We start from the raw sequence: 12,342 nt of genomic DNA, 5'->3' as shown, positions 1-12,342 counted from the left end.
TGAAGTATCGAAACTGTTGTTTCCAATTATAAGGGCAATATTTAAAATATACAACTTCTGATGAACAAAATATTTAAACTTAGTATATGGTATTGACATAACTGAATGTTATCAACGCTTCAATACACGTTTATCGTAATATGCAAAATTAGATAAGATAAGTATTTTTTTTGCGATGAGCCTTGTTCCATCGAGAAAATTCAAGTGGTCTGACGGATTAGGTGGTCATTGCCAAAATCAGGAGGACTTGTAACAACGGACCACTGCTAATGTCGAGGCCTTACGTAATATGTAAATTTAGATAAGTAAGGGTCAGAACGTAAAATGGTTGCACACTTGGTTCATTCAAGAAATTTTTATTCCAAACTTGACAATAGGGCTACGGAATTTTTACAACAAACGCACGTATTTTCTTCAGGTAAGTGGTTGAATATGTTATTTTATATTAAGGAATTGGCATATCAAAAAAATTCAAAATGACATACAAAACCACTTACTTGTAGAAAATACGTACCAGTGCTGTAAATATTCGTGACACTCCGTAGCCACGCCCCGCCCCTTAGATAAGAGAAGTAGTTTTTTTAAACATGTAGATAATAGACGATTGGAATACTTTCTTTTGTGTTTCAAGTAACAAAATGATGTCTAAATGCACGATAGATAGAGACATAAATTGTGTACCGGAGACAAATGACAGCGTTCATTACTTCAAATAATCTAGGATGAAATGGGGGAAAGCTGTTTTTTTTTTTTGTGATAATAGTAAAAGACGGGTAGCAAAACCCCGGGCGAAAACATCAATCATAAAAAAAGGGTTTTTTGGGTAAATTTTCAAATTGTTCCGGGGAACGCCCACTGAAAGTTTTTATGAAATTTTACAGTTTAAAGTGGACGTGCCATCCCTTTTAAATTTTAACTTCATTTACAAAAAATTTATCATTTATCGTAAATCCCCCTTTTTTCGGGGGCCCTTTTCCAAAGTAACACGGGGACCTTTTACAAACTTCAAGAGAAATTTTTAACCGCCCCCGGGTGGTCGAGGGGGTTTAGATTTCGAATGATTTTTTTAACCATTACCTCTCTGGCGGGGGTTTTCCGACCCCCGGGGGCGTCCTTGGGCGTGCCGTTCTTTTTTGTTCTTCTTTGTCCGGCTCGCGGTGAAGTCGCTCTAAACGACGCGAACACTGTCCGAGAACATTGTTCCCGGGTCAAAATTTCACACTACCTACTAACCGGGAGGACCGGGAATTACTCCAGAACAAAATGGCGGAAATTGAAAGTAAGACAAATGTTAACATAATTCATAGCGTAAAATCTCTCTTAAGACGTTAAAAAAATGTTGTAAATTAACGAATTACAACAGTATAAACTGATAACCGTGAATATAGATTACATACAGTGTGTCTAACGTCATTGATAGTACATGTGGTTGGCTAAGGGCGTTTCGTACTCAACTTCTTCGTAACTGTCAAAATAATTTCATGGCATTAGTCAATTCAAAACAATATAATATTAATATATTTTTTATGTTACACTTTATTATTCTGCCCACATAATTCTCGTATTTTACTTGTTTTTGTACACGTGTAATAGTTTTGTTCAAGCTCACGAGGTGGGATTCCTTGCGCCAAAATAATGGTGGACCAAAGTGTTTTTTAAATGACATGTACATATTAAATGTAAATCTTGTTAGATCTATTTATATGTTACATAAATGTGCTAGTCTAGAAAAATATTTTATTAATAAATAATTGAAATCTTTTGGATTTCAGTCATTCCTCTCAAAAAATTTGAGGGGTGAACTGTTTTACCAATTTAAGGGGGTGAGTTGTCTTCAGTTTTTTAGGGTTTTTTTGAGAGGTGAGTTGTCTAGTTACTTTTTTACCCCTTGTGGTATACTATGTCCAATACTTTAACATATTAACTTTTTTCTTTCAGATGTCTAATATAGATGGACGCTGGACTTGTTACCTTTGCCACCATTGCCCTTCTTCAGCTAATTATCAAAGCTTATCAAAACAAGAAGACAGTAAGAAAACGATTGTTTTTGTGGATACAGATTACAGGTTCTTATTAAAACATGTTGATATTGCTTGATTATGTAATAATATGTTAAAGATCATTTTAGTATGGCATGACAATTTATATAATGTGGCATGAATTAAAATGTGCCGGCTGGATTTTAGAAATGTATAACTGCTTAACAATTTAAAAGGAACAACTCTCAGTGCAAGATCTATTTCATTGCGATAGAAAATAGAATCATATAGCATTTTGTATTACAATATAAACTTACAGTTTGAAAGCACTTCCAAAAACATATCTGGTTTTTGGTAGTGTTGTTACCAGTGGAAGAGGTTTTTGATATAGTTAGTATAGTATATTTATTCTCTAATTCAAATCCATGTTGACTTGATCCAGTTGCCACACATTAAAATTTATTTGGATATATATTATTGTATTGTACTTTGGCTTAAGAAGTTACGATAATGTAAGAGAAACTATTTTCAGGTTGTAATCTGCGCTGTTGCCATTGTCATTTAGCCTTTCATCCTCAGTGTGAAGTGTTTGAGCTAGAGCTTATTCTTACTGGCGAAGTAAAAGAAATTTTTGTGCACACCTTGCGCAAGCAAAAATGGCTGATGATAATAGGTAAATAAATGAGAAAATAAAGTTATCTAAATATTATATCTGCATCAAGTAATAGTCAACATCTTTGATGTTATAATGTGGCTGCCAGTATTTTTTATTATTGTGAGGATATTATTGAATTTGGTTATTAGTATATATATTAGTATATGCATATACTAATATTGAAATATTTATTCATCATAATTATTTTTAATTCAAGACTTTGAAATATGAAAAACTTTTTAAACACAATGGTGAAGTATTAGTTTGTGAAATTAAGTCTACATTCCCTGCTTTTGTATTTGCATGAATTTTTCATGCCATTGCCAACAGTAATTGAAACGCTTTTCATGTATCAGTTATAACTGTTATAGCACATTATCATAAAGATGTAGACAGTTTTATTGTAATTATTCATCAACATTGTTTAGTTGTTTTTGATAAATATTGGATCTCCTTAAAAGCTTTAAGTTTTTTATCATTTTTCAGACTTGGTAAAAGACATGTAACACAGATAAATGTTTGACTTCTTCTTTTCAGAGTCTAAGTACAGTTGGAATCAAGTGGAGGTGGCCAGACTTTACTTTTGGTTGATAAGTGATATGGCTAAACAATTACAGAATGGTATGATATATATTATTATCTTAAATTTATGACATAATTATACATGTATGAATTGATGTATGTAACCTTCAAGTCAAAAGTAGTAACAAGCATACCTAGGATTCCAAATTTACATAAAAACCAAGTTTATCTGCAAGACCAGTTTCTCTACATACCATCACAAACTCCAGTTTCTCACTCTCTTTTTTTTAAAAAATTTATAGTCTTTAATTAAGATATCCTAAAGAATAACTTAGCTACTAAGTTAATGTGTTTGTTTATATTCATCAACAGGTCAGCTCTGGGCAGGATAATGAACATGTAAAATTATTACTGGTAAAACCCAAATCATTAGTATGATCAAGTATTCTGTTATACCAACTGTTTCAGATAATTTGTTTTCAGATGCAACTTTCCGTGAAAATTTTTCAAAGGTGCCTCCAAGGATCAGAAGAAAATAAAGCTGAAGACAATTCATGTAAATCTGAAGAAATAATGAAAGATGATAACAAAGGAGGTATTGTATACTGTATTACAACCTTCCTGGTAAATCTCAAAATAAGCTAATATATGGCTGGCATAATGAATAAATACTTTTTTAATAATTTCCAACTGACTGGAAAGATGTGCATGAAATAATTATGTTAAACACGAATATACAATGTTTTACATGTATGTTTTAGTAAATGGCATTAACACTTTTGAAAAAGGAAAAGTAAGAAAAAAAGATGGCTTCTTAACATCAAAATAATCAATTAAAAATATGAAATCTAATGGTTACTGTCCAAATTTCCAATGATAATCCCCATGCAATATCCCTGAACATCCACAGCCTTGTTAAGTTATTAAAAATGGTAAATTTTCTGTATAATGTCTTTTGCAGAGGTAAGATGGAACCTCAAAGCTACCCCAGCTATTGTTTTAATGCGTATTGAAAAAAATGATGTAAAATTCCCCACATGCAGAAGACTCACTCAACTTTGTGGGATGAAATTTCAGCAGTTTTGAAAGAAAAGGGCCACATTTTTCACTGGGGGGAAACCCAATGTAGCAACAAAATATGGAAGTTCTAAAGAGAGACTATCGGGCTGTTTGTCGACCACAACCCCAAAACTGGCTCAGACAAGAAAACTTGTAAGTTTTTTGATGACTTTAATCAACTCTATGGAAATAAGCCAAGTACCAGACCAAGTTTTTACTATCAAATAGTGGTTCCACTACAAGTGCATTATCTAATCTTCAATGTACAGATGCTGGGTGAAGGTCAAATGCAGAAGTTTTCGCCAGTGAAATAGAAGATACAACTGACAGTGGGGAACCACCAGAAAAGAAACCAAAAACACCAGGCAGAAAAAATAAAGAAAAAAGAAACTGGTGTTGATAGAATGGTTAGCTTTCTTACATCTTACCAGGATGCCCAAAAGCAGATGCAAGAGGAGCATGAAATGTTTGTAAAAGAACAGAATGCTGAAAAGCTTAAAAGATTTGATCAGTTTGTTGGACATTTTGGCCAAAAAGTAATATTATTTGTCTTCCATAGAAAGATAATTTTAGTGACAATGAGGACCTTATTATGTGCCCCATCATTTGTTTTCTTTTCTCAAAAATAGTTGGATAAGAGGTTTATCAATTTAATACATTTTTGTTTATATTTCACTGTTCATAAATAGTTATATTTACCATAAGCTGTTTTATTTCTTAGGATTGAAAGGCAATAGCACTTGTCAAAATTGTCATGAAGATTTTGTTATTTCCAACTAGTCATATTTGGTACTCATCATTATGCTATGTACACATTTGGAGAAATTGTTAGAGTTATATTCATTATTGTTGAAAAGGCAATAGCACTTGGCAAAAATTGTCATGAAGATTTTGTTATTTAAAACAGGTCTTATTTTGTACTCATCATTATGCCATGTACATATTTGGAGAAATTGTTAGAGAGTTATATTCATTATTGTCATGAAGATTTTGTTATTTCCAATTAGTCATATTTTGTAGTCATCATTATGCCACATACACATTTGAAGTACTTAGTTATATGTGTTATTGTTGTGATTTATTGATAATTATTGTGATATTTTGATTGTGTAAATGGCATCATTATTCAGTAAGAATTATGTTAATGATCTCATTATTCAGTAAGAATTATGTTAATGATCTCATTATTCAGTAAGAATTATGTTAATGATCTCATTATTTAGTAAGAATTATTTTGTATTTATTTATTGAGTTTTATGTTGGAACTTGGCTTTCTACACAAACAGTGTAATAAAATTGAAGTTAAAGTTATAGTTTTGTTGCATTAATTTTTTTTGATGTTTACATGTAAATTATACAAATACTTATTGCTCCATATAGATATGTATCACCAATCATACTATGAGCTTTGGATGAAATTTGAGTTTGTGACTTGCAACATCTATTTTAATGCCAAGAAATTATTCATACAAACAGAAAAACAAGCCATTATATTTTTAAAACTTTTTACTGGCAGAAAAATGATAAAAGGAATATCATGAATAATTTCATATATGCTGGCCATATACAGTGATACTATATAGAAAATGAAACAATCTTACACAATGCATTGTGTGACTTTAGAAATACTCATGTTGGTATAATGCTTAAACGACAAAATACACATGGAAACTATTAATAACAAAAGATGACAGAGAATTTTCAACGACTGTTGCCATGGAAAATGAAAATATGTTTTTTGACCCTCAATAATGTCATTTATTTTAAACAAAAAAGTATGCTGCATCATCAAATCTTACAAAGTATTTGCTATGGTATCCCGAATTTGTACAGCCGTCTGCATTGTTTGCAAATATGTTGGGATAGTTGTTGACATCCTGAGCTTGATTCATGTCAATGAACTGTTCAATTTTCATCTTCACATAAAATACATAAATTGTGTAAGACACAAGCTGCTAGAACTACTTTACAAATATCTTCAATGTTATGACAATACAATTTCTGCAAACGTCTGAATCTGCCCTTTAAAAAGTGCATTAGCTCTCTCAACACATTGTCTAGCAGACGATAAGGCACGATTAAATCTCCTTTGATTGATTCTTAAGTGACCATTGTCACGGTATGGAGTAATTAGCCAGTTCTTCAGTGGATATGCTCCATCCCCAATGATGAATTTTCTGGTAGATATTACTCTTCCAGTTTCTGCATTATTGAAGAATGCAGAGTTTCTTTAAAACTCTAGCATCGTGTGTGCTTCCTGGCCATCCAACATACGCATCCATTATCATTAAATTGTCATCAACAACCAACTGCAACTGTACCGATGGAAATCCTTTCCTGTTAATATAATCATTTTCACCACCAGGACAATTCACAATAGGTATATGAGTGCCATCTATTACACCCACTATGTTATCAATGCCACATGAATCATAAAATGAATTAGAAATTTCCTACTTCCCTCTGAGCATTAGCCATTTTTATGTAACAAATCACTTTATCACAAATGCACTGGGCTTCACTGTGAATAATTGTATTAACACACTCCATTCACTCAGTCCAAATAGCAAAAGCTATTTTCTCTTTGACTGTTTTTGATTAGCAACATACCACAAAAATACCAAAATCTATGTCTCAACAGAAACCGGTTGATAGCCTCCATGAAATTCTTTGATCAAATTTGGGGTCAGTTTGTCAACAATATGCTGGAATACATGCACACTAACACGAAAATGACGGCTAAACTCAGCACTAGACATTTGATTTACACAGTCCAAAAATGTAGTGACTTTTGTCGTTCTGTTTTTTCAGCAAACAGTCCAGCACAACAAGCCAATGGGATAATGTCAGAACTAAATGGTGCATTATCATTCTCAAATAGGTCTTCAAGGCACTGGTAAGTTGCTAACATACTAGCAATCCATTTCTCAAATCATTAACCTGAAAAAAAGTAATAAAATGCAGGTGTTGGTTTCATTCAAAACAATTTACAAATGAAAATATAATAACCAGCCAAATTAGTATTTCCATGTTTACACATAAGTAATGAGTGTATTTGTTAGATTCAACGTCACTGCAGTACTGTAGACGTAAACATATCTTAGTTTTGTAAACATGCTTGTTTGTGTCCAGAATGAATGAAATCTGTGTGATTCTAATTGATTTTGCAGTAGAAACAACTGAAAAATGATGTACCATTTAATAAATGAAACATTACAGAATCGTGTTTAATGTAGGCCCCTACATGTATATTTACTAATTAAGCCTCATAAAAAAATATCGCGAATATATGTTAAATTAGGTTTTGCAAAAGAAAATAAGTTCAATGTAATGCATGTGTCCTAGCGAAATGAATAACTACGTTCTGCGCAATATTATTTTCATAAGGAATTCATATAATCTTTGGCCAAAACTGTATATTTTCACACTTAACGCCTCTTGCCATTTGTTTACTTTACCTGTCCGTGATACTGTTTCCTGTTTCAGGTGTTAGGGCATTTCGACACTAGTTACGTGTGACGACTCACTCGATTAAATCCGTGGAACAAGCGCCCAAGGACGCCCCGGGAGATGCTTTGGTAGTATAGTGCGGAGGAAGGTAGTCAAGTACTGGTGTAACTCTCCAGGAACGATGGTTAGGAAAACTACCCCCCTATATGACTGAAATACTGTTGGAAAAAGGCGTAAAATGACACAAAACAAACAAAAAAAAAACTGCATTCATATAACATATTATCACAATATATTGAATATGTAATATCATTTATGTACATTTACAATTTAAAGATCCTGTAATGTTTTTGTGACTGATATTGTTACTGTGTATATACCACACTTGCAAAAAAATTATATATGTATATAACTATGCCAAAAATAAAACAATTTTTTAAACATCGAAGAATATGTAAAATGTGTACTGCAAATATTTGTGCAACATTATACTTAACCAATAAATTACATGCATTCATTTCTTATTGGAAAAAATTGACTAAGAAAATTTATAGAAATAAATTTTTTAATTACCTCCCTTTATTTCCATGAAATGTTAAATTGGGTAATATCTTTTATAAATAATGCTTATTGAAAACTTACAATATTGACAAATCTTAATTTGAGCATCACATTAATGAAATAAAACATAAATAAATTGTGTTACCCGGATCTTTAAGCAATATTTTATAATTTTATTGTTACCAAATAATATTTTCCTAATTATCTTAACAAACGTTTATCATAAAAAGCTATTTTGTTTCCTATCTATTACATTAATATTCTGTTTTGCTCGGTTTGCTTTGCGAGCATGTACATAAAGCTTCCATTGGCTGCGCAGTATCTTTGGTTGCATTGTATCAAGAGGCAGGACTTAAAGTCATTGCACACTTGATTCAAGTGAGAACATCGGTTGTAAACTTAAGAAATGGCTATCGAGTCATGAATATTTACTACGGTCGTACGTATTTTCTTCAGGTAAGTGGGTTTGTATGTTATTTTGAAGTTCTTTAATATGCCTATTCCTTAAGGCAGTTATTATTGCACACTCGGTTTAAGGTCTCGGTTTGGTGCTTTCTGGGTGTCCTATTTGGGTGTGTCGGGGGGCTGCATCCTGTGAACGTTGCCTTTGCCTTGTTAATCTTTATTTTTTTATGTAAAATTATATATATCATTCGCTGTCAATGAGCGGCAACTTGTACAGTTCGTATTTACTGTAAATAAAACTATTGATATATTACTTGACACATCTAAACATGGTTTCTGTGTAGACCGCATCTAGAGCATATATTAAAAATTATTCCAAATTGAACCTATTACATTCAGTTGATTTGATTGTATTTTTCTTATTAAAATCGCTAATATATAAACAGTAAATAACGATCATCTACCGTTATCATAAAAAAAAGAAAAAAAACCTGATTATTATAATTGCTGAGACTTACTATCAAATGTCTAATTCTAATTATTAGATTAGTGGACACAATAACAAAAATTCACTACCAAATATTTGTTAACAAAAGAACACATGTCACTGTTTGTGGTTAAACCTATTGTTATTCAAATGAAAGGTCAGAGTAGGGATCTATCAATAGTTTGCACATTAAACATGAATAGGGTAGTTCAATACTACATCTGAAAAGTAATTTTGCACAGACATTTCATTTGCTCTTCGACTTTCTTTATGAATTTCCGGTGTATAAATAATTATTATAACATTTTGTAGGACTGACTTTGTTGTTAGTTTAATAAATAAACTAATGCAGCTCGTTATAATTGCAATGAAGATAATGGAAATTTAGATATGGTCAGCACATAATATATTTTTTCTGCATTAAAAAGAGTCCATCAAACGTTTAGAATATTTTATGATTGTTTAAATTTTGATTTCGCTTTGTGATATAAACTAAAAGAAAATTATTTCAGCATTATGATTTATTGCCTTATATTTACAAACGCAAGAGATGATGAATTAAACTTTGTTTGCCATTGCTGTCCAAAGGCAGGCTCAGTTTAACCGACCCTACAATTCAGCTTTGTCGTGTTAAATTCTCTTCAAAGTTTCAACTTTTAACTGATACATCATAGTGGTTCGATAATGATACACCGAATTTTACGAATTCAAATCGCAAATCGATTCCACTGTCTGAGACTTAATTATTTAATTAAGAGTCTGAGTGTATAGTTAAAATGATGGAAATATAACTGACTCTATTCCGATAACAGCCCAAGTGGAAAATAATTGTTAGTTTGGCATATAATTTATAATACACCATGAAGACATAATATAATCTTTGAAACTATCCGATACAGCGCTTGTACGATTAATAAATATTCATGCATATTTCATTTATACTTTTAAGACAATAATGGTTATCTTTCCACTTTGGATGTTTATCAGTAAAATATTTTAAGAAAAAAATATCAACACTACAGGGATTGTTATGCATGTTATTTACAATTAATGAATGAATTTGCAGTATTTATCACAATACGTGTCTAACACAGAATTTGTTGCAAATTCTGATATATATAGGTCTACTATGGACACATAATTAATTAAAATATTATTACAAAAGATAAAAATTTATCATTTAAATGTTCTTATGGAAAAAAATGTTGATAAAATCAAAGTCATTTAGAAGATTATATAAATATGATGAATATTAATATTGTGTTCTAGAATAATTTTTATCTGATATATGAATATATAATATATATCATAATAATATTTTTTTTTCTTCCATTGTCACCCAATTTACTTTAAATAAAACAATTCATGAAATTAGGATGAATCTGGAGGAATGCTGCTTTAACATGTAACATTTCAACCGTTGAAAATTCTGCTTTTAGACCCATCGAACAAATATTAACGACTCGTAACATATCATGATTATATAAGTTTCATATCATATCGTTGTCAATAAGAATAAACATTGGCCTCTAAATATAATTAAATAAATTACATTATTTAAACTAAGAATTTTAGGATTTATACTTAACAACATAAGCATTTATATGTATACCATTTTGCTCCCCAGCATAATGTCTAAAAGTGTAGTAAATTAAACGCCAATTAAAAATATGTTGTTATACAAAAAAAAAAAAATTACAAAAAGAAAAACAAAAAACAAAGCAACACTTGTTTTGTTTCAACTTTGATCAGCTTGCACTATGATGATACTGTTCTTATGATTTTCTTGACTCACTAAGATGAGGTTTTAACATTTTTATTGTGATTTTACAATCTGACTGATAGGTTAGATAAATCACTTAATATAAATCATGTTATGACAAAATAAAAGACAAAATTGAGATAAGATATATTTACAGAGGTATGTTGAAAGCTCGACATTAAGCACCATTCTTATTTGTTATTTATACTGCCATGATTTGTGAGAATGTGTAGATTTAGTTATCCTCCATGAACGTTTTCAGTAATTAGCTTTGGACTAATGTCATTTTTGTTATTACTTGTTGCTTTTTTTAAACTTGTAAATATAAACAAAAAAAACTAGGCTTCGCGTTTGTCGATGAATTGATGTTCATAAAAGGAATACTGTTTCCCTTTGTTAAAACTTTTATTGTTTGAATACAAAAAACTCTATCATCATAGAAGCATCTTTGTTTTTCTTTTTATTTTCTTTTTGTGTGTTTTATTTCTTAAATAATGCTTCTTTTCGTAATTTTCTTGTAAGTGATTTTTTAGCATATGTAATCGTGAATGTACATTTTAGACAGTTATACCATTTCTAGCTAGTATAACAAGTACATCTAAGTTGAGGTTAGTCAAATGAAATAAAAAACATAGACGTAAATAATCTTGTCTTGTTGTTAATGGTATTTCTGAAGATGGTGGTACTCAGGAGGTTCTGGGACAGACAATTCAATCAGGCAAATGGTTTCTATAACACAATAAAGCAAAGATACGATTGATGGTTCCACTAAATGAAATAAAATGTCACCATAGACTTTTTATTACCTAGAAATACATTTTTATTGGATTTATAGTGTTTGTCTGTAATGTTTTTACATTTTTTTATGTCTTTTCTTTTGTAGCCATACAAGACAAATATATTTAATATATGAAACTATAGTTTGATTTAATAATCAAATAATAATTATTGATTATTAATACCGTCTGGATATTGCACTCTCGTGAAAGGACTTCACGCCTTTTCCTAGCCATTTTGGAAAAGTACCTTGCCCAGTTTGGGAAATTTTGCGTCGAAAAATTTCTAAATTGGGGAAAATATTCTTTTTAAACTCTTGGCATATTATTTTGAATAGTGCAAAGGCGTTTTTTTTCAAATCAATGCAAATATCATTAAAAGCATTAAATTAATTCAAAATTTGATAGTGAAATGAGTGGAAACATCTGTGAAGTTTGCCAGTTTTGATACCGAGAATTTCAGTTCAATTGGAATTTTTTTAAAACATGATGGGACTATAGTATTTTTAAGATTTATTAACTAATTCATGTAGGCCTGGAACAATAACTTCTTTGCAAAATTGTAGATCAGTCTCTCAGACCACCTTTTCTGAAAGACATAAAAGAAGGTTTTAAACGATTTTAGCTCAAATTAATCTACGAATAGCCAAACAAAAACGTTTTTCATTTCAATTCTGTGTGTATCA

At 30.8% G+C, this 12,342-nt stretch overlaps 1 protein-coding gene and 1 long non-coding RNA gene across 2 annotated transcripts; one reads left to right on the top strand and one right to left on the bottom strand.

Annotated features, from left to right (window-relative positions):
• The first annotated feature begins 2,523 nt into the window (after window positions 1–2,523).
• Window positions 2,524–3,751, top strand: LOC132717731 (uncharacterized). The gene is made up of 3 exons (XR_009623985.1): window positions 2,524–2,652; window positions 3,172–3,255; window positions 3,640–3,751. It is a non-coding gene; the product is annotated as an uncharacterized LOC132717731 (long non-coding RNA).
• A 2,227-nt stretch (window positions 3,752–5,978) lies between these two features.
• LOC132717730 (uncharacterized) lies at window positions 5,979–11,893 on the bottom strand. The gene is given in 5 exon segments (XM_060701285.1): window positions 5,979–6,128; window positions 6,130–6,252; window positions 6,254–6,445; window positions 6,447–6,668; window positions 11,843–11,893. Coding segments are annotated over 5 exon segments (738 nt in total).
• Window positions 11,894–12,342: the final 449 nt, after the last annotated feature.

Source organism: Ruditapes philippinarum, unplaced genomic scaffold, assembly GCF_026571515.1.
Source record: "Ruditapes philippinarum isolate M1 unplaced genomic scaffold, ASM2657151v2 ctg2783_1_1_1_1, whole genome shotgun sequence".
NCBI classification, from domain to species: Eukaryota; Metazoa; Mollusca; class Bivalvia; order Venerida; family Veneridae; genus Ruditapes; species Ruditapes philippinarum.
Note: the sequence above shows the minus strand (reverse complement) of the source record. Positions and strands in the feature narration are given on the sequence as shown.